The sequence below is a fragment of the Plectropomus leopardus genome, chromosome 15 (assembly GCF_026936395.1).
Source record: "Plectropomus leopardus strain MGB_pleo_1.0 chromosome 15, ASM2693639v1, whole genome shotgun sequence".
Classification (NCBI taxonomy): domain Eukaryota; kingdom Metazoa; phylum Chordata; class Actinopteri; order Perciformes; family Serranidae; genus Plectropomus; species Plectropomus leopardus.
Window position 1 is genome coordinate 5,600,686 of NC_142190.1, and position 23,828 is coordinate 5,624,513.

The 23,828-nt window shown below is 38.9% G+C and overlaps 1 protein-coding gene across 2 annotated transcripts in view; it reads left to right on the plus strand.

Annotated features, from left to right (window-relative positions):
* Positions 1 to 150: 150 nt before the first annotated feature.
* Positions 151 to 23,828, plus strand: part of c15h21orf91 (chromosome 15 C21orf91 homolog) — a 28,669-nt gene continuing 4,991 nt past the window's right edge. The window contains exons 1-4 of one of the 2 annotated variants that reach the window (XM_088088517.1): positions 151 to 277; positions 4,225 to 4,358; positions 19,254 to 19,760; positions 22,365 to 22,427. In XM_088088517.1, the coding sequence (XP_087944643.1) occupies positions 4,232 to 4,358; positions 19,254 to 19,760; positions 22,365 to 22,427 (697 nt within the window). In that variant the 5' untranslated portion in view covers positions 151 to 277; positions 4,225 to 4,231. The remainder of the gene's footprint in view (positions 278 to 4,224; positions 4,359 to 19,253; positions 19,761 to 22,364; positions 22,428 to 23,828) is intronic. The other variant, XM_088088518.1, reaches the window with a different exon arrangement.

Consider the following 23,828-nt stretch of genomic DNA (forward strand, 5'->3'; position numbering starts at 1 on the left):
TAGAGGAGTTATATGTTTGTTTGTTTTTTATAAGAACTAAAATGTGTAGTTTGTGTTGTAAATAAGGGCAGAATGACAATAATCAAAGTATTTGTGATTGTTGTCACCCCTCGGGTAAACTAGTGGTTCGCTCCGCTGAGAGGGGAGAGAGGTTCCTGTAGCTGCTGAGGATTTGCCGTGACGCGCTGATGTTTGTGTCCTCACCGCTGAGGCAAAGGAGAACCGAGGGGTCCACACATAAAGGAATACCTGTCCGGAGACACTCTTTCACGTAAAGGTGAGTTTCTCAAAAAGTGGTGTCCCAAAAATACCGGCGGCGGCTTCAGTTTGTCGTCTACCTCGCTGTTGAACAACGCGAAATAACGGTCACGAATCAGACGTTAGTCGGAGGATGCCAGGGTGCTACTGCTAGCTTAACTTCTTGTTAGCAGGCGTTTGTTTAACGGTATGTGTGTAAACAATCGGGGTACTTAAGTTTATTTGTAGCCGAACTACTGTTTCTCAGATATTAAGACATTTAAACTGTTGACAAGGAAAAAATACGATTTTGTGGATGTTTATTGTGTGTGTGAATTTTAACTAAGTGAAAAGTTCAAATGATTTCTGAAAGCTGTTTTTAGCTTTAACTAGCTGCTCTTTATAAACACTGTTGAAGTGTCCTCTTATCAATTGCTAACGAAATCTGGACATTATTACTCTGTTTTAGGGCTCGTAAATACGGATAATAAAACCCTTATTACAGTTAACTTTTCGTAACCTGAGTACATTGGCTTTATTTCTCCCTAAAACAGTGAAAGAAGGCAATAAGCAACAGAGGAAATGGCCCAAATATAGTCTATTTAAATAAATTAAACTTAAATGTATAATTTAACTATTACAAATTAGATAATATAAAATATTTTGCTTTTAAATAAATGATTTAAGTCCACATAACATAGCTCAAATATCTCGTTGATCAAAAGTTTTTTTTAGTTGGCTCAACTTATAATCAATGTGTTTCTCTAATACAAGTCAATGAACTTAGATGACCTTAAAATTTTTGCTTTTAACTCTTTGGAACCTGTGAAAAATGGCTTAATTTCTTTCAAAAACACTGAAGAAAACAATTAACAATGATAAAAATTATATATATATATATATATATATATATATATATATATATATATATATATATATATTTTTTTTTTTCCCTAGCTTTTTTCCTTTACCCTAGACATTTTTCCCTTGCTTTTAAAAAAAATAATTTAAGTCTACTAATTTCTTGCAATGTGTGAAATATTTCTTACCAAGATGCTCATTGCCTTTTTTCCCATGTTTTTGAAAGAAATCGCACCAATGTGTTCAGGGTTCAAAGGTTACTTGTGAAAGTTGTCTGAAGGCAGCACAAAGGAAGTGATGTCGCTCCAGGTTTCAACAGGTTAAATAACTGTCAGCTCTTTTTCTTTTTATCCTTATTTATTGACGAGCTGAACATATACAAAACATTGGTAAATGAAATAGCACAGGTAACAAACAACAGTCAAACTCGGGTATGTCCAAACTTGTTTGAATGGGGGCCAGATTAGATTAGATTAGATTAGTGTAAAAATGTAGTTGCTTCTTACACTATGTGGGTCACTAAAACAATGATTACATACAGATTAGATAAATGCAACTTCTCATATTCCAGTGTAAATGTATTTAACTTTTCATTGGCCCTCACTGTCGATGCTGTTACACTTCTTTCGTTCTTAATTTGTTTGCTTGTTTATCGTTGCATTATAAAAACACACTAGATCCTTCTTGGTGCATGTCTACAACTGTATGATAGTCCTGCCATGAGTTGGGGGAAAAAAAGTAAAAATGCGGAGTGATCTTGCTTGATTAACGCATTTTGTGTGGCGGGACACATATTGTATATTCTGTAAGACAAGCCATGGGCTGTTTAAAATCTGTCCAAGGGCCATGGCTGTTGATATGCCTGGTCTAACTGAGAGAAATACATATGCATGAGGAATATACAGTAAATGAAGTAAACAGACAATAAATAACCACATAGAAAATAAATAAAAATATGTATAAAAGGAAAGATAAACAGGAGTAAAAGCATTTTAAAGTATGGTTCAGTTCAGAGCTTTTATTGTTCCTCAGGGGGAAATTTGGTCTGCAGATGGCATCACAAAACACAAAAATACATAAACAGGCACATATGGCATTATAGCAGCACACAACCACACTTGATTAAAAGTGGCCTCAATCAACAGTGAAGGTGAAAGTATCAGTAAAAGTTTTTAGTTTTGTAGTAAGCTGAGTGATCTGAGATTAACTTTCAATTCTAGGAGGAAAGATAAACATGTAGGGAGCTTCTTTTACTGAATAAAATAATATGGCTTTTAGGATAACAACATTAATGAGATACTCCAGAGCACTATTGTCTGGATTATCATTGTAACAAGTAATATCCCTGAGGTTAAAAGAGTAAACCGAGTTAGAGGATTCAAATAGGTGAGATTCAAGATCTGTTCAAAATATTTTGGATACGTAACATAAAAAAAACAAAGCTGAGAAATATTTTATATTTTATGTGTACAGAAGGAGCAGGGAGTGTCAATGTCTGTGAACTTAGCAATAAGACTGGAACTGTCAAATGTTGTTGTTTCGTTTTGCTGCCTCTGACTCTTTCCTGTTCTCGAAAACAGAGCTCTCGATATGACTCAGAAGTGTTATAACCCGCACTCATGACCTGCAGCATCCGTAACATTATTATGTGCAGCATGTCACAAGATAGAGTGTCAGGGTGTTTTTGTTTTTGAAACCTAGTCGTACATAAAAAAACGTCTTTCTTCACATGAATTACATCACATGAATGATAGTTTTGCTTTTCATTTTGTGGAAAAGCATTGCCCAAAGTTGTTATGGTGGAATTAATATCCCCAAAGGGCATCAGTACCATTGAATATATTTTTTAGTATGATTGATAAAGTAGGACAAGATATAACTTTATTTATCCTGAAGGAAATTGCTGTGCAGCAGAAGCAGTACCAAGTTAGAGGAGTGAAGACAAAGCACGTCCTGAGGACTAAAGTAAAGTAGCAGTGGTGGATGAAGTGTCTAAAAGCCATACTTAACCCTTTAAAACCTGAGCAAATTAGTTTGATTTCTTTCAAAAACAAGGGCAAAGGCAACAAGCAACTTAACAAGACACTACCCAAGAATTTGAAAAAAAAAATGAAAATAACTATAAAAAATCTCCAAGACCTAAAAGAAAAGATATAAATATATTTTATTACATTTTATATATGAAATTATTATAATCATAAATATAGTCCTCTGGACTATTTTTTTGGGATAGTTTTTTAAAAATCCCCCTTCTTTTTAAAATATTATTCAGGTACAAAGTACAAATATCTTACCAGAAAATGACTTTGATAGAAGTTAAAGTCGTCAGTTAAAATACTACTTGGGTAAAAGTTTCTGATATTTACCGTACTTTCAGTTAAGTATCAGAAGTAATTTTATGATATTGTATGTACTTAAATATTAAAAGTAAAAGCATGGGTAAATGCTGCTAATAAAAAAAAAGCAAGCAGTCAGAAAGTTTATTTCTTCATAACATACACCACCTTAAAAATTAGTCATACAGTCTGTCGAGCACGGTGTATTTGACAGCAGTTCAGCATGCCAAGATGCCACAAAATGTTCAAATCTACTGTTGCATTGTACACAACTGAATGCTCCCATTCACGTGATTATCAACTGAAGTAGACAGAAAACAAAGGGCATCAAATGAAGTGGTGTTTTGGATTGGTATCACTTAAGGGTTACTGGTCTTTGAATTGTAATTTTGTAAACGATACTCAGCCCTAGATATCTGCAAATGTTTGGACTGATATTGACTCAGACTGTGCTTAATATCATAGGATTTAAAAGCATGTTGTAATTATAGAGAGACTGTCCTGCTCCGTCTGCTGTGTCAGCAATTAACTCTACCAATTTCTTTATCAGCTTCTGTAATAATTTATTGATAATATCTCTGACTGAAAACATGGTAAAAAAGGACATTGCCTCTTTTACTGTATTCTGTACCAAAATAGTGTGAACCAAAAAAATATTCCCCCACTGACACTACCAAAAATGAATTTTTAATAAGTTTATTTGAAAATATGACCTAATTAGCAAAAAGAGAGCATGGTGGTTGTGCAGGCTTCATCCATGTTCTCATTTTCTCGGGTTGTTTTCCCCCAGAAGCACAATGAACGAGGAGGAGCAGTTTGTGAACATCGATCTGAATGATGACAATATCTGCAGTGTCTGCAAGCTAGAGACAGAAACGGGGACCATGTCGTTCTGCCATGTCTGCTTTGAACTCAGCATCGAAGGTAAGAAACGGGACTGGGGGCGTGTTTGCTCACTTGAGTGAAAAGCAAACAAACAGATGTTGAGGGAAAATAGAGCTCTTCACATAGAGCTAATATATTTGTGCAAACTAATGTTTCAAAGACACTTGTAAGTTAGAATATGTGTTGATCCTTAGAGGTAAAGTGTGCAAAATTTAGGGGAATTTAGTGTCGTCACCAGAAGCCAAATTATCCATGAAGGTCGCTTCCTTTCCAAAATTAATAGATTTGATGATTTAAACCACTAGAAACAGTGAATAAAGCACTTTCATGTACAAACAGTGTAACTCCGATGCTGCTCGTTGCAGTTGGTCTTCTCTTTATGGTTGCTGACATGAAAGCTGGAGCCAGTGTTTGGTTTGACAGTTCGAGGCTACTGTAGAAAGAAGATGCAACATTTGATCTCTGTAAATCCATGATTCGCGCCCTATATAAGTATGAACTGCTCATTCTAAGGTAATGATAACAAAACAGTCATTTTTGTCCTGGTGATTATACACTCAAGAAAATATACTTATTATATCATATTCCATCTCTGCTTCGTTTTATTTTTAACCACAGAGTGGCCTTTTGACTTTTACACTCCTGATCACACATACATTTCATGATGTCTGTCTGATGGGAGTCAGATCAGTAATAGTTTTAGCTGCCAAGACTCTCCAACATTTGTATCACACAATAAATGTCTTTTGCAGAAACATCCAGAATCTTTTTGATCACCAGTTCCCATCATAGCGAATAGGCCCGTGAGCCAAGAGCTGCAATGCAGCCTCAGAACCTTTCAGATTTATTGACGTCTCGTATGATTGCCCTTCACAAATGCTTCTTTTATCCTCTCCAGGAACAATGTATGAGACATATGTGCAGGGTAATGGGCCTGTCGGACCAAAGCTCTCTCTGAAGCAGGCCACTGTGATTCTCCCGTTTGATGTGCCACTCCAACTCAAGAGCATGTGTTTGAAGTTTTTTCATCTCTTAATTAATGAGTGGCCTATTTGAAGAAGAATGAGAAATCGGAAGGGATTAGAGATGGCTCTCATTCGGCTCTCGTCTCATAGATCCTCTGTTCTGCAGGAAGCGTGTGTGCTTACGTCTGCACAGTTTGATTGTGTATGTCTTGTAAAATGGTGTAATATAGCTGACTCTAGGATGGTATATCATTCTGTTGACAGGGGGAGAAAATGCATATGCATAAAAGATTTATGGGTTTACTCTCTTATGGTATAATGGAACTGAGTGTGGGGGTATTGATTAATCACTCTACTCTTTCTGTGCTGTAATAGAGTCTTCAGTCTCATACAAGCGTTGTAAGAATAATACTTAACTTAAAGTTGTGTTAGTGAGTGCTTGGAAGCTCATTAATTCTCATTCTGCAGGATAACAATCTAAATATAGTAGAAGGGTGCAGCCTGGGTTTGTTGGCTTGTACAGTAACGTCAGAAGCCTAATTATAACTGATATTATAAGATTTTGTACTTGTTAAAAACAAACAGCCCCAGTGGACAACTGATCGTTGTGATATGTAGCATGTAGTACTACTTAGTTGTACTTGTTTGCTCCCGCTGCTCAGATTACCATTTTGGGGGCTCCAGAGCTTCAGTAGTAATCAACAGCCATTATTTGAATCCTAATATTTAAAATAGGTAAGGTCATATTTTTTGTAGAGCTGCATGCAGCATATTGCTACTGTCAGCACCTCTTTGCACTACTCTGTAACTCTTTGTTTTGTGTTTTTAATGAGACAAGCTAGTGCACCAGAGGTCTCTCCTCCTCTCTGTCGCTGGAGACTACTGCTGTAGGAGTGTGTAACCTGTGCTGGTTGGTTAAAGTCCGCCTGCTAGTGATGCATGGGTAACATTTTTTTAAAACCCGACCCAACCTGGCCTGCTATGAGAGTCAAACCCATACACATATGCATTAATCAATGACCTGAACCCAAAGCGCAAACCTGCAAACCGGAACTGAAAGTTTCCTGTAACAACCTACTTGCTGTTTGTTATATTGTATGTCATTTCCAGTAAGAATCAAAATTTAATATGTGTGTTTTATGTTTTAAAAAATAGCCTATGAAAGACAGAGAGACAGCAAGAAGATTATTCGCTCAGTAAGCTGATGAACTGGGACACACAGCTGATAACCTACATAGTTTAATTACATGAGCACTCAACATTACAGAACTGTATATTCAATGGATTCAGTGTGGACAGACATTACTACTGCCAGCACACACACAGTGACAGGGCAAACTGTTGGCCTCACACAGCCAACATTATGTAACGGTTATTAACAGGTTTATTGACTGAGTCCAGCGCTCTTGCTGTCGGTGTGAGTTTGTTGGGATCGTTTTTGCAGATGTTGAGCTGACTGGCAGTCCTGCGACTATCCTGCGTAACAGCAGCAACTGAAAGTTTGCCAACCAAATGGGAATTCAGGGCAAACTGGGATCAGACTACTGTACTGGATTCTGTGGTAAACACTGAAGGCTCATAGGAGTAGTCTCCGAATTCAAGAAAAGGCCTGACTAAGCATTGTAAAACGAAAGTGCAGAAACTGTATACTAGGTCCAACAAATTTATGACTTGAAAAAATAAAACCCTAATCCCAAAATCAGAAAACAAATACATACCCAGAGAATGAATATCTGAATTGTCGAGTATTTGGGTGCAGCCCTAGTGCATACTGTTGCATGTTTCAAAAACTGTACACATTTCAGGGTCACCTTCAGATTTTTCCTTTTGTTGCTTACTAGAATTCTATTCGGACACATGAATCACTGAATGGCTTCACAAACAAGACCCAACTTATTTGAATTTGGACATTTCAAAAATGCAGGGGAAAGGTTTCGCTTGTCTGGCTCAGTTCTCCGTTATGCGTTTCAGCCGGGATGCTATGCTCAGGTAGAAGGAAGTTGTCCAGTGGAGCGTTTACGTAAGCCGACGTACAGGTTGAGTCAGACGGGACTTCTCGAACCGTATCACTACCATTGCGTGCTCTTGGGGGTACAGGTTTAGACGTTGCCTGTGTGTGGCAGTGAAGTGGCTGTTATGTAACTATTGGGTCTGGGGGAGAAGAGGGGGGGTGTTTGCAGACAAGCACGTGTTTCTGATGCAGCTGAGCGTTTCATTGGTAGGCGGGGAGCTTGCCAGGCTGCATGTGGCCATTTCAGGCACGGCTGATTGGAAGGCCGAGCCGTGTGCCCGCTGACCGCTCATGTAGACTTAATAGCCACTGCACCCATTCATCCCGTGCCATCCTTCGTTAAATGAGAAAGAACAAAAAGTCCAAACATGCAGACAGAGTGTGTATGAAGGAGACAGAAATGGTCTTTATCTCCTGTTACTCACACAAACACACCCTCCCAGCGCCTTTCTGTTCTAAACCATATCATGCTATCTCAAGGGTGAATTGCTGCTACTAAATATTCATTGCCTTCGTGCAGTATTCTGGTTATGAATATTTAGCAGAAGCAATAAAAGTAGGATGGCGTGTTATTTAAAAAAGAATATAACCAGAGTGTATTGGGATGTGCAAATCACAATTGTGTTATACATGAAGGCCCTGTGTTTTTAATACCCTCCAAATGAACTTTGTTTGAGTTTGAATTAAATTAGTAAGTGAATTTCGTACAATGGTTTTGGAAAGAGTCATCTCCCTAAAGAATGTCTAGAATATAATATTTCTTTATCCTTAATACAGGACAAACCCTAAAAAAAAAGAAAAAACTCTTGGTCTGTGATGTTAACCATAGTGCAACTTGATAACTTCTCATCCAGTTGGCATTGATGGGAACACAACACCCAGGTGAACGCAGTTACTTCAGCTACTTAACCAGCAGGATTGACGTGTTGTGTTTTTTTCCTGTATAGCACTGATGTTGAGTTGTGGAGCTCTGAATGCCAACAGAGGGCCACAATAAATTTGTCCTCCATTTCTCATTCAAGGTGATGCTGGTGAATTTCAATATATAAACATTTCAACTCATGCAGATGCGTATTCATGCTGCGCAGTGTGAATTTGCGTCCCTTACTTTTCAGAAATTCATCCAAACGCCCAACAGCAGCTAAACCTGCCCTGTACACATTTGGCAAACCGCTTTGCAACACTCAAATTTGTTCCCACTCTAAAATGAGTTGTGTCAGAAATGGTCTCAGGGACGCCCGGTAGGTTAGTGCATAGAGCGGGCGCCCAGTACACAAAATGTCCTTGCGGCAGCGGCCGTGGGTTCACTTCTAGCCTGTTGCCCTTTGCTTCCCTTCTTTTTCCCCTTTCACACTCACACTGTCCTGTCAAATAAAGGAAAAAATGATCAAGATTAAGATTGAAAGATTAAAGGGAAAAAAAAGAACGAAACAGTCTGAAATCGTACATTGTATGCCCAGTTTATGGGATATTTTTCAAACTTTGCTTCCTTCATGGTCACAAAAAACAAAAAACTACTCTTTACAACTGTCATTAGTGGAGTGTCCCATTTTAAAGTCTTTTTTATATGATTTTGAACACATTGTTGGTGCAGTGATGCTCACCAACAACTGTCTACTGCTACTACTCTAAAGGTACAGCTTTGTCACAGCAGAGAGCAGGCCGTTTATGAGATAACTGCTTACACTAAAGTATTAATTTCCACACACAGCCTCCCTGAGCTCTGCTCGGAGACTTGTTTGACATGGAGGTGTTCAGACTTGTCTGCTGCCAGCAGAATAAGGGGTCACATTTGACATTATGCAGTACTTTACATCAACTTAAACACAAAGAAGACCCATTAATAATGAAACTATTTGTCTTCTTTTGATTGCATTAGATTACAAAGAGGCACAGGGTGCAGAGCTGTTTGTCAGCGAGCCTCCAGCCCCCAGTACCACCAGGTGCAAACGTACATGTCAAGGCTGTTTGTGGCAAAAGCGTTCGCACAGTTCAGCGCGGGATGACTGCTCAGGAAGTGCAGTCTTTGTTGTAGCTCCAAGTAGTTGTTTCCTGAGGAAACTGCTTTGGCCTGTGTGTGCTGGTTCTATCAGAAAGTACTGAATAGAAATTGTGTCTATTTATGTATTGCTCAACCTTTGCCTAACTGGGCATTTCTTACTTCTAGACCTTCCTTTGCTTTTTGCTTTCTGCACCTTCTGAGTGCTGTACTACACATGGTCACGCAGCCTTGAGCATCAACACTGTACAGCGGAAAACTAGAGAGCTACTGCCACGCCGAAAGCCTGTTCAACCAGTCTCCAGTTACTGATAATCCTCTGTGGGCGTGATGTCACTGTTTTACGATAAATGATTTCCCATATTTAACAGGAATTTTCATAATCATTGCTTCTTTCCTGACTGCTCAGAGTAACCTGACACCAAATCCCTTCTTGTGATAAAAAAAGATTAAAAGATAGTTGCCAAGAAAGTCAGACTTCCCACCCAGCCACGGATGCAGGAACAGAAGCAGTTTCGAACTTGTATAGCTGAAAAACATCTTCTAATCAGAATGTGCACCGTTTATGTGTTACATTTTTAATTGATTGTCAGATGTGTCATTCAGCTGACAGTAGGAAGTTAGTTTGCAATCACACATACTGTACCTGATGTGGAAAAGTCATATTTGGGCTTTAGCTGCCTGCTTCTCTTGTGCCAAATTTTAAGGGTGCGGAGGGGGAGTTTTCTGCTGTCGTTGGTAAGTGATCAGAATCAACTCAGCATCACAGCCTTGTTACCCAAACCGCAAGTTCGGAGTTGACCCTCTTCCAGATGTTTTTCTAAGTGTATATAAATAAGGCCTTATATACACTTAGAAAAACATCTGGAAGAGGGTCAACTCCGAACTTGCGGTTTGGGTAACAAAGCTGTTATTTTATTAGTGGGACAGTTGTAAAGCTTTGGGTAGCCATGCACTAAAATGATTAACCTCATATAATCATTTATCATAGGATGATATTTGTGGAAAAAAAGGAAAGACTTTTGTCAGCTGTGATTGGATGTTCCTCATCACATGACATGCAGTGAGAGTTGCTGCTCTTCAAAAGTTGAGCCTGATTATATCTGGGCCGATTCTATTTCTGTCACGTTAAGTGAAGTGTAATCTGCACAGACAGCTGTTTAAAATGACAGAAACATCCCACTGTAGGCCTGTTTGTGTTTTTAACCTAATGATCAGCTCCCCTTCAGTCTGTCTGTGAGTGGCTGATTCCCCTCACTCACTACAGTGGGCAGGGAAATCCTCATCAATTAATACACACAGTGGATTTATGTAATTTGATGATGTTTAGCTGGTTCTTGGGGCTGCTCTCAAACTACAGGCTGTACTTCCACATTTTCGTATTACCCACCAACCATGTCGCTGCCACAGACTCAGAGTACACAGCCGATCAGAACTCACCCGCCCCTCTCTCTCATATCAGTAAAATAGTTCTTTAAGTATAAGAATCGCCAAAATTGCCAAATTTGGTATTTATTTATTTGATTTATATAGTTTATTTGATAGGGACAATGCGAGTTAACATAGTACAACTTGCACCTTTTACAAACAGGCTGTACTAACTGATGTTAAATTAAAAATAAAAAAGACACAAATATCAATATTACATACTGTTACAACACAAAATGCTCACATCTCTGATTTTGCTTAAGCCAACTGTCAACACTTATTAAAAATCTTAATATCTTGTGTTAATTTTATTTTGGTGGTTAGCGTGTTCCACATTTTAGAGCCTTTAATGGAAAAGGCCGACTGCCCCAAGGAAGTCTTCGATGTGTGCTTTTACAGTTGCCACGTGTTGTACCTTTGGTGCTCCCACCACTGTCTTTCCTGCTGACACATTTTCAATAACAGTATCATATTCAGAAGACTTTACTGTTTGGATCTGATTGCTCAGTGCAGCATAATTTAAAGCAGGCAGGGTTTTTGGAACAGGCCTTATTGTATGTGACAAGCTGCGCAGTGTAAACACCTGAGAGATCTGACACTAGAGAGGAGAGTAAGTGAGCATTGTAACCTCAGACCTCTCTCTTACACACACACACACACAGTCTTTTGGTCTTTTCTGGCTCCTTGTCAGACAAGATGTCTGCTGAGCTGCCAGGTTTCAGCTAAAGCCCAGCACCTTCATTCCTTTATCTGCTTACATAATACAGAGGGAATTTGTGCTGAGGCTGGTAGAGCATCCAGCTGGGTTTAGAGTCAGAAAAACAGAAAATTCCAACAGCGAGCGGCTGGAACGATGCAGTCGGTGCTGATAATGGTTGCAGCTCTACAGGGGCTATTGTAGCTCTATAAACAGCTCGTTCATTGTGGGTGAACTCTTCACCCTTGGATGGAGAGAGGCCTAATTATGTTTCTGCCTGTGGTGGATGTATGTTTGAATTCAGTGGGGGTCCAGAGATTTGCTGAACCTACTGCATGGTCCACCTTACCGAGCCCTCTAATTTGGCACGATAACGCTCTGCGTTAAATTGGCTGCTTTCCATGTGAATCCATCATTCTGTTTGAATAAATAGCCCCTTTTTCGCAGTTTATTGTCTTAAATGGACCTGAAAGTATAAATAAACGGTCTCATGGGGTTGATTCTTTCATGTGTACAACTGAAATAATTGTCTCTTTCACCACAGGTTTGTGAAGCTCTAAACGAACTTATTCACATATTCTAAACCACCAACTGTGATACCAATGTCAAGAGCTACTTCTACAAAGACAATTATCTTCTGCCACATTGTAGTGATGTACATTGTGCACCCACAGCAAAAGTAGCCATGCATCTCTGTTACAGTATCAGTTTACAAAAGGTTTCGTGGTATCTACCCTGCAAGACAGTGTAGTCTCAATGAATAATCAATATATTCTTTCTGGTTTTATGTGTGACTCACTGGAGTCTGTTTTAATGAACCGGCTTGTCGATTGAAACCAGCAGTGGACAGATGCAGTTTGCAGTAAATTGAATCCTCTGATACTGGATATCAGAGGCTCTTTTTTTTTTGCCAATTTTCATATTAGTAGAGCCTTTGCAACAGCCTAAAATTCTTAATACAAGATCCTGCAGTCCTGCAACGTTAGGCCTTATGATGGCTACTCTATTTTGTGACTGATAGGTCACAATATCCTCATAGCTCAGGTTTGAAATTTGACTTTAAAAAGTAAAGTTTACGTCTAGGCCTGTTATTGATATATCATATGATAATAATAGTAATTAAAACATAATAATAGTAATTTTACATATTTTTTGTATATATTATCAGGTGTTTATGAGTTTTAAAAAATGTTAGCATTTTATTATTAAAAGTTAATATAAAATGTTTTCATATTTCAATTGCAATGTCTAAATATTTTTAAGATTTAAAATTTCATTGGTCTTTGAAAGACTACTTGCATTATTATGCTAAAATGTTATCGTTATATCAGTGGCATAAAATGATCTCAAAATCACAGTATTTTTGTTTATTATAATATCGGGGACAATATATTGTCCAACAAAGACAAATATAGTGGTAGACCTTCTTCGACCGCTCTACTTGAAAAAAGAATAATTGTCACTATACTGCACACCAGGAGGGCTTTCCTCAATGAATAAATAAATAAATCAAGTTGAAAATTTACTGTCCGAATATAATTTTTTGTCAGTGTTGTCAGTATTGAAACACTGTCAACATCCCTTTTGTCCCCAGCTGTTAATTTATAAGTGGCTGTGGTGTTTTGCTTAAATTCCATAAAAGATGACTGACACTGTGGAAACATTAATTATGTTTTTTATGACAGGATTAGCCTGATTTATAATAATTATATTTTTAGATCAATCACTTGTACGCTAAGTCTGTAATTATGTAATGCTTGCCTTTTGTTGTAATTTTTCATTAATTTGGGAATATCCTTTTCTACTGATTTAGTAAATCCAATGAGACACTATTAAATGAGAGTATATAAATAGAGAGCTCTGTAATTACAGGATTAATATCAAATATCAAAAAACACATCTGAGATCAGTTTTTGTTTTTATATAGTGTGTTGTGTTAGGGTTCCCACTCCAGCTGCTCAATGCAATTATGATTATTTTAAACACATTTGATATTTTATGAATGTAAGTTATAGTCTTTGTTGCCTGTGTCTTGTCCTCCAGCCAAACTGCCTTCACCCAAATTTGACTGTTCCTCACGTTTTCGGTGCATATTGTGCAAATCACATATGAGCAAGGCAAATCACTGATGGATGTCTGTTACTGTTTTGGTTACTGTCACATTCGGCTTTTGTAATAGTCCATCATTCATTGAATTCTCTGCTGTTGTCTCCTAGCATGTGCTTCTGAAATCAAACTGTTAGTGGAAATAAGTTCATGTGTGAGCGGTGTCTCAGGTTTCAGTTATCTTTGGGCGGTTTCCACGCTGAAGCTGCAGGTGGTCTAACTTTTGTTGTGTTTCACTTTGACAAATGTGGTTTCCTACAACTGTGTAGTGGCGGTTAGTTTGTAGGTGCTTGTATGGGAGTCCTGTGGTGGTTAATAATAGTGGTGTAAATCACCTGTTTCTTCCTGATACAATGTAAAATTAATTCTTTGGATGAAGATATGATCCACGATCAGAAAGGATATCATGATATCACAATTTCAATATGATTTGATTTTGGGGGCCTGCAATCAAAATGAAACAATATCATTTGATCATTTGAGACAAACAGTTACAGAAGAGGCTTCCTCCTCTTTTTTTATTTTAGCCATTAAAGATAAAAGCATAGCATCAATAACATTAGTAATTGTAGCCGGTCAAGTGCAGTTTTTTAGACGAAACCGTTCCATTTTAACTGAAACCATGATCTTTTTTCCTAACATGTCCAGGCTATCTGGTTTAAAGTCCTGGAGTCAAACTTCTTCCAACAGCCATAAAACATGGATTATCACATAATCATCATCTCTTCTTCTCATAGCTTAGAAATTGACATTATTATTATTTATACTTTTCTCACTCACAACACTGCATCTCTTGACAGAAATACACGGATGGATTCAGACTGCATGCTTGTTTTTTCAGTCAGAGAGCAGCTCATGTTGCTGAGGGAGGTTAGCGGAGTGAGATGTCCCTCCTGGCAGTTATGTTGTATTTTAACTCATAACGGCATTGTTTACATATGACATGTGCTCCGTCTGTTGACCCTTATTTTCTCCGAAATTCCAAAATATTTCTACACAGCTGATTTATTGCACAGTAAATAGCATTATCCTCATCATCTTTCTCTTGGCTTCTTCTTATTTGCATGACACTTTTTGACGACAAAAAAATTCAACATAAAGGCGTGTCCCAAAGATGTGGATCGATGTTTTCACTTTGCATTGATCAAATTGCTTTGTTTATTGTTGAAAAGACTTATTAATCCAGATCGATGGATCGTCATATCCCCACTTGTCTGTAGGTGCAGTTGTGGAAGATCTGTTGTGGTTAACAGGTGGTTTGAGGTCAGTATTTCGGCCACGTGAGCTCTCGGTTGGTGTCCCCGTTGGCCCGTGCAGCTGCTGACAGCACGTTCTTCTCAGCTGTGCCATGCAGCTCTGTTTGACACCTTAGCACCAATGACCTCTGTCCCACATGTCCCAATACTTTCAGCCACACAAGTGTGTCAAGGCTTGAGTGTCTTTGCTCAGAGCATACACAAACTGTTCAGAGAAAAACCACAAGTTTGCAGAAGGTTGCTCCAGGCAGGGTAAATTGTGTCAGCCTGTTCACTGCACCTGAATGTTAAACAGAAGAGTCTCTGTATTTTGTCTGTGTGTATTGAAACTTTTTAGGCAGAGATCTTTTTCCATGATGGCAACCACAAGTCTGCAGAGTGGAAGTCTGAGTTAAATTTGGGCCAAACCATTGCCACAAAATAGGGAGCAGGACTGGATCAAACAGCGGGAATGTCATCAGCCTGAGGATTATCATGCGGTCATGCTGGAAGCGTTCCCTTGGTTACTTTACTATTTGAATGTAACGGGCATCATTCTTCCTCTTAGTCTTGGTCCTGCTCCATTAGTTTCTAAATTTTTCCGTACGTTGTGACCAAAAGCTCATGATTTTTTTTTGGTTTCAGTTCAGCTGAAATTCAACCCTTCACTTAAAGCTTAAAGGGGGAAAACTGGAAAAGGCAAAAGAAACAGCCCTCCTACAGCTCTACCAAAAGATGACCACGGGCATTTGCAAGTGGTGGTTTAATTAACTACTAAAAATCAGTATTGGCCCTGAAAAACCAATATCGGCCGAGCCCTAGTCACAAACATAATTCGTAATCACACCTTCCCATCCATGGTCACATCTTTCCAGCTTCATGTTTTACACAAACCTCGATACGGCTCAGAGGCGAGACAACTCTGTCCACCCTTTCCACGATCGTACTGTATATACAGAACAGCACAGTGGCAGACTGGCGCTACAGGCCGCCGCGAAAAAGACGACGAGTATGCACATCTGCATCTGCAGAACAGCGGATAGAAACACCCTCTCTCTGAAATGAACTGTGATTGGCCAAAGTCTCTCGTCATGGGGTAGATTTTCTAAAGCCTGAAAACAGCCAAGAGGAGGTGCAGAAGTCAAATTTTCTGTCTGTCAACTTAGATTACAATATGTTCAAAGTTTATCATTTTTGCCCGGTGGCGCCAAAATAAAACAGCCTGCGCCAGCTTTGATTTGTAAATAAAACACAGTCAAAGATAATCCTTGATAAATCAGACTTTTGTAAGCATAGTTTTAACATTGTTTTCACATCAAGGGTTTTATTTTCTGGTTTAAAAAACCTGGACCACTTGATTTCTGATTTGATCAAGGCTCTGGCTCTCCTGCTTTTTGTATTTTATGATCATTCATATCTGCTCTCTGCAACAACTGATTAGAACTGAAAACTCTGAATAACACCAGGCTTTTTTCATCGGACTGAAGCATGTGTCCGTGTTTTGTCCCTGCTAGATGTTTCACTGAATGACAGACTAACCTTGACTCATTCCTTACAAAAGAGCAGGAAAAAACAAGCCCATTGGTCGTAAGCGCTGTTGTGCTTAATGTCTCTCGCTGTTGCAGCTGAACAATGTTGATTCACCTCCAGTGAATAGTCTGTGTGTGCGTGTGTGTGTGCTTGTGCTTGTGTGTGCAGCCATGAAAGACAGTAGTGCTAAGCTGCTTAGCCGGAGCGTCTTTGGCTGGTGGTGCACTGGCCTGGTTGTTGGCCAATGATTTTCCTGCTAGGCAAGTGGTAGTCTGTGTGTTTTTGTGGTAGTCCAAAGACTGAGACTGATCGGATTATAACATGGCGGTTAGATTGGCAGAAATGTCCTGCAGCTATTAGTAAAGCATCTGGAAATTCATTGGCCATTCAGTAGGCAATATTTTGACACATTAAACTCTATATGTACTGCAGTTCCTTCACAAGACTTCACTGTTGTAAAGATTTGTCTTTCTAGGCACTCAGGTCACAACACGGATATGCAGAAGCTAAGAATAGACCTCTGCACACACAGGTTGTGTAATGGTCTAAAACCTTCCTATGTACTGAGGTATATGAGATCCACTAATGCTGACTGTCCCACATTGGGTATGGAGTATTTGCTTTTATCCTGCAGGCAAGTTTTCAAAAGACATATAGGGAAATCACATGAGACAGAAATATCACAAAACAGTTGTCCTTACAAAAAAAGAAGGTGCTTAAAACAGGAAGGAGCCACTGATGTTCCTTTTTCAAAACGTGTTGAAGTGAATTTCAGTTCTGCTCTCTTTTGTTTCTGACTAGTAGTAGTGGGGCAGCTGTGGCTTAGAGATAGAGGTGGTTGTCTGATAATCGAAACGTTGGCAGTTTGATACCCAGGTCCTCCAGTCAACATGTCGAAGTATCCTTTGACATGATATTAAACCCCAAATTGCTCCTGATGGTGCGCCATCGGACTGAGTGTGTATGAATGGTTACTGAGTAGCAGGTGGCACCTTGAACGGTAGCTTTGGCCAACAGTGTGTGTGTGAATGGGTGAATGTGACATGTAGTTTTAAAGCGCTATGAGTGGACGGAAGACTACAAAGGTGCTATACAAGTGTAGTCCATTTACAGTTTGCAAAAACTGCTGGCTGTTTTCAGCAAGTTACTTGTCAGATGAATTTTATATCATCATGGAATCTTAAAGACTGCTGTGCTATTTAGATCATGTCAGCCACAGATTATCAGTTACTGACCCCAGTTAGTCTTCAGAGCGATGCATAAAGGAAACCAAAACCTAAACTTGTGTGTGTGTGTGTGTGAGAGAGAGAGAGAGAGAGAGACAGAGATGTGGTGGTAATGCCCTGTGGTTTCTTGTGCTCATCTGTCTGCCGAAAGAGACATGTGTGGTAAACCTACCCAAGTGAGCTCTTAAATCAACATGGACATCAGTGACTAATCTCCTCACCTCGGGCTCCATCACGTACGTCTGTCTGCTGAGAAATGCAGGCAGTGAGAAGAAGGCCATCACACAAACGCCTGTGGAGCACACACTCACTTCAGTTTCATCTGCCGTCTCTACCACACACACAGTTTTTTGCTCTCGTTCTCATTCACCTTCAGCTTCCCTTTGTTTATCAAAGCTGTGGCCCATTTTACTCAGGTTATTTTAATTTTGGTCCACTTTCTTCGTGTTAATTTCCATTGTGCCCGCTGAAATGGTTACACTGTGACCTGTTTTGATTGGATTCATGAAGCATTACTTTTTTCCCTGTAGAGGTACTTTGTCTGTTTGCTGTGTTTTTATGGCGTGTCCTGTTGGTCTTGAGCAGACCTGAATGAAGACACAAAATTAATTGCAGTGTAAAGTGACAATAAAGTTGTATCGTATCATATTGTATCTCATTGCATCACATCCTACCGTACTGTACCGCATCATATCGTATCGTATCGTATCGTATCGTATCGTACAAATCAAGTCTTAAAGGGTGAGTTGGGTATTTTTTAATTTAGACCATATTTTTTCCATGTTTTGTATCTAAATTACAATTTTTTTAATTAGTCTAGTCTGAAGTCTAGAAACTGCAGGCACAAACAAAGCCAGCAACCCACCATAAAAAGAATCAAATTCATTAAAACTAACTAAATAAAAAAAATCATAAAATAATTTTAACGATGAATAAACCGATAATAAATACAAAGACATGAGTTAGAACTACTAAAAACATGGTAAAATTCAATAAAATTAGAATTCAGAATAGACCATTAAAACAGAATAATACATATGAATTAAAATAAATAATACAGTTAAAAACAGAATAAAAATAAAACAAATAGATCACTAAAAGATGATTACACACGAGTAAATTCAACAAAATAAAATAACAAATAAACCAATTAAAGTAAAAGCACACCTGAGTTGAAACCAATAAATGAAAATGAAATGAAAGCAAACCAAACCACAAGTTAAAATAATAAAACCAGACTACTATAGTCTTGCATTGAACTTTAAAAGACAAAATAGAGACTTTCTGAAATTACCCCTCTGCTTCATGTGGACAGGGACCGCTCTGCGGTCTACTTTCCTCCATCTCGTTGCCCGGTAAAATTTTCCAAATATGCTTTATGTGTTTGCATTGAGACTGTGTTAATCCATTATCCTGCTATCTCTGCGCTCCCCTGGCTAATCCACTGCATGCTAAGCGGCTTTCACAGAGAGATCACGACGGGTCAATCTGCCAGTTTTAGCTTGCTTTCATACTAGTTTACTTTTATTTGCTGTGACAGGTTCAATAGGTCAGTACAGTATTTCTCACTAGCTGTTGAAATCACTGTTTAAATTCTTGTTACAGCTATTTTCTGTATTTTTTTTTAATGGGTTACGAGCTCTGCATCTTGAATTTCACTGTTTTTTGTTTGGGTGGCTGCAGCCGTGAGTTGTATTGTACCTGCTGACTCACTGCTTTATGTCTGTGTGAATGCAGGTGTCTCCTCTGCTACCTTGTTGCACTCAAAGTCCCTGCGCGGCCACAGAGACTGCTTTGAGAAATGCCACCTCATCGCCAACCAGAAGCTGTCACGTTCCAAGGTCTCCCGAAGTGCCTACGAGGGCATGAAGCTGGCCCTCAGCCAGAAACTGAACCGCATCATCCAGTACGCCCAGAACAAAGACTCTGTCTCCTCCAACGGCCCCAGCAGACGAGGGGCCAAGCTCCTTTGTTACAGCCAGCAGAGTGACCGCAAGCTGCTGCCCCAGTCGGACGCCCAGGTGCCCCGCTACGCGCCGTGCTGGGACACGGGCAAAGCAGCCGGGCTGCCGGATTACACCATGGGGATGTTGGGGTGCCACACGGCGGAGGAGTTGGGGCTGCTGCAGGAGTCACAGTCCGATGTTTGGTCCAGTGACGGCAGGAAAGGTGTGCACAGCCGGAGCCAGTTATCAGCAGGAGGACAGACGCAGCACAGGCACCAGGGCCACAGCAGAGAAGAATGTGAGCACAGACAAGTTTTAACTCGAGTCAAGTTTTATCAGTGTGATTGAAGCGGTGACAGGCAGACCGGTTCTTTTCACAGCAGCAGTTCCTTCGAGTTGATACATGTAAATGTAGTGAACCCTAAATGATGGACTTGAGTTACATGACTCCATCTTGAGTCAGACTCGAGCCGGGTTCTTAGGTAACGAAAAACCTGGAAAAGTCATGGAATTTGCAAATAGCGTCTTCCATGGATGGAAAAGTTTTGGAAAACTAAATATAACCTGAAAGTCAGAAATGTGAAAATCCCAAATAATTTCTGTTTTCACAGTTTCTGTCTGTGATAAATGGCGTATTTTTTGGTGATTTTTAATGAACACAAGCCTTCCTTTAAAAAAAGTCAGATATTTTTAAAGAAAACATGCCTTAATGTATGTTTTTTTTAAATCACTAAAACAAATTAAGATTTAAAAAAAAAAAATTTCTTTAAAAGTCACTTCTTTCAAACCTGCAGGAAGGTATGTTTTCTTTTTACTGCCAATTTTTTAGAAGAAAATGCCAGTAAAATAAACACAAAGCAGCTGATTTAAGTTGTATGCCCCTCCCCTAAAGCAAAAACAAAAAAGTCCCTCCCAAGTGCTTCAAACATTATTTGACATCCCCCTCTCATAAATAATGAACAGTCCCTAAATTACATTTAAATATTTAGTTCTAACCCTGTTCTGAATTGACTTTTTTTAAAATTATCCAAACATCCATGTTCAACAGCTAGTGTTCCCTGCTCCCCAAACTGATCTGCAATGCATTACTAGCTATCAAGTATAAGTTTAAATTAATTAAGACAAAATATTGATTTTAATGCATTGATCCCACTTGTATAGGAAAGCTAGGTAGCACCCTACGATAACAGCGAGTGCGAAAGGTCGGGATTCTCGAGCATTTGGGATGTTCGACAGGCTGATCGGTACATACAGGACACAAAAAAGTCATTCTAAAGGATTCATTTGTTTATTTTCGCTCATCTTGAAATTGAAGCAGTAGTAAAAGATAAGATTTTCTTTCGTTGTTTGAAGAAAACAACATTTCAACAGGAATGCATCACTGTTCTCTGCCTCTCTGCTCTCTGTCTGAACTCCAGCGTTCAGTGTGATCTCCGTACTTTTCTAAAAGCTCAGAGCTCTGATTAGTTGAAAGGCAGCAGACGAAACGTTAACACAGGAACAGAAAGTACATTCTTTCTCGCTCTGTCCTTCATCTTCCTCTCAGCTGTGATGTCTCCAGAGAGAAGTTATTTTTCCTATAACCTCAAGATACAGTTCGTCCTTGGCTCTCTCTTGTCTCGTCGTTGCTAAAGCTGCTTATGACTACAGACCGCAGGAATGTGAGAGAGCCTTCGATAGGTCTCTAATTAAAATTCTGCGCTTTTAAATGAAAGATGACAGGCGTTTCACAGGTACACGGTTTGCATTTATGTGTGTGCATATCTCTGCGTTAGCTTAAGAACACTTTGAATATCTTGAACCTGCAGTTGGACAGGAAACTAATGCAATTTTAGCAGTTTGTATTCCTAAAAAAGTGATCATTAAAGAAACTAGTCATCAAAAACTATACAGAAATGAGTTTCCAGCATGCATACTTTGCCACATCACCCAGTTTGTGACATAGAGAACTTACACAAGTTATTTTCCGTGAGAGACAATCTGTTGCCAGTCGAACCAGTGTGTGTGTGTGTGCGCGCGCGTGCGCGCGCGTGCGCGTGCTTGTGTGCGTGTGTGTGCCAGCTCTGTGTCTAGAGAGTCACACACAGCTCTTTGCCACACTCTGCTGTCTTTATGCAACGGGTCTATTTTTGCCAAAGTAGCTTGCGTCTCTGAAGCATGAAATTCACTTGTGAATGTATAGAAATGCCTGCATTTATTGGCTATTGACTTAAATATTCATCTTTAATGATGCATTTTATTTATTTCTGATGCAGCAAAACTATTTTTTGTATTTTGAGGCAGGGAGGGAGAGAGGGTGGCGACCTGTTAAACCTCTGTTTAGTCCTCTCCTGCTCTCTGTGATCACCTTAACTGTTTTAATGCAGTCAGATTCACTGTATAGTATTTCTGTTAACCCTCTGAAACCTGAGCTAAATGGCTTGATTTCTTTCAAAACCATGAGAAGAAGGCAATAAGTAGAAAATGCAAAAATGTGCAAGAAATTAGAAAAAAATTACCTGAAAATTAGTTTAAAATAATAATAATTATAATAATAATAATAAATATAATAAAATACAAAAAAATAAAAAATGATAAAATAGAATTTATAAAAAGAAAAACAGAATGGACCTGGAAAAAGTGCCTGAATTAAAATAATTCTTGAAAATAATTAAATTAATTAAAGTATGGTAATTAAGTATAAGTATAGTTTTTCTCTTGTTTTTAAAAGAAAGCGCACAACGGAAAAGCAGAGGCAACAACAGGTTGTTATATTCAAGTAAAGCCATTTAATGAGCTGCTGTATTCATGCAGGCAACACAACAAAAAACATTTAAACAATATTATAACTGTGTCTGAAGAACAGATGCTTCTGAAATCGGTGCCTCTCTCACTCTGATCTAAACTCTGTTTTTTCTTCTAGTGACGAAAATGAGTTTGGACGAACTTCATCAGCTGAACACCGAGCTGCTGATGCAGATTCAGAGTAAGTGTTTTTTTGTGTTGTGTTGTCTGGCATTGAGTGTGAAGTCTGCATTAATGTGGTGTCAGAATAATCAGAAAAATTCGAAGTAGATGACTCCTCATACCACAGTTACAGTTTCAGTTTCTGCTAACAGCTTCAGTTCACAGCAAAAATATCAACTTTGGCCTGAGACGAGCCGGACTCTTTGAAACAAAAGCATGATGGGATCCACTGCGATTTATTTAGTTTCATAACAATACTTTATATAACTTATTACTACAGTACTTTAACTTTACACTTTACTTTATTGGATTTCACTTTAACAGTATCTTATGTAACTTAATTTTATGGCAGAAACTTGATTGTAACTGCAGTTCATTCAATAATCGATTTTTTCGTATTTTAGCAGTTAACATTAGTTTAAAGGACATTTAAATATATTTAAATATGTTTTGTGTATCCCAAAAGAATATTGCAGTATTATTTTAAAGCTCCATCACCCAGCCCTATTCACTATCGAGGAAAATTATATTGAAATAATTATCGTTATCATTTCATCGCCCAACCCTAATCCACATTGTTGTCACATTATGACTTAAAAGCTCACACACTAAATTCGGAGGAACAGCTTTCCACCTCAGGAATAAGGACCATCTGTGGAGCACGTGAATGCGATTTCAACTGTGCAGCACAGTAGATTGTACACAACTTTTTGAGATACAGTTAAACAGTTTGTCATTTTTATCTCAACATTTTTGTGTCTCCTTCAATCTGTAACGCTCATCCATGATAAATCCCCAGATGAAATCCTCGGTGCCCTCAGGAAAAAAGCTTTAACTGATAACACACCCAGACACAACAACAGCACAGAGTCTAATTAAGACCGGAGGCTCCTCCAGTCACCACGTCATCCCCCCGTGTGACCAGCTGTGGTGAATTGGGCGCTGTGTGCTCGCTCATGCACACTCTGCCTGTCTGCGTTCCTCATCAGTTAGACCGATTGTTTGCTACACACAGTATAGGCGACGCGACACACATCTCATCTCGAGTCTACAGTTTACGTCATGCTCGAGCACCCACAGGGGGGCTGCTGTAGCAGGGTCGTGACAGAACGTCGGCGTCAGAGATTCGGCACACTTCTTTGAATTAATGCCCTCATAATCATCATTAAACTTTCTTGATATTTTCATCTTCTGTTGTGAGTGATCAGAGTCGGCAGCCATATTTTATCATTTCACTCAGAACAGATGGGGAGGTTATGCTGCAAACCGGCTTGATTTCTTTAAAAACCTCAAAAGAACGCAATGGACAGTTTTAATAAGAAATGAAGTAAAAAGTACAAGAAAATTAAACAAAGTAAAGTAAAAGACACGCACAAAAAAACAAGGAAATTACTTTGAAGGGGGCTTAAAAAGTAATTCT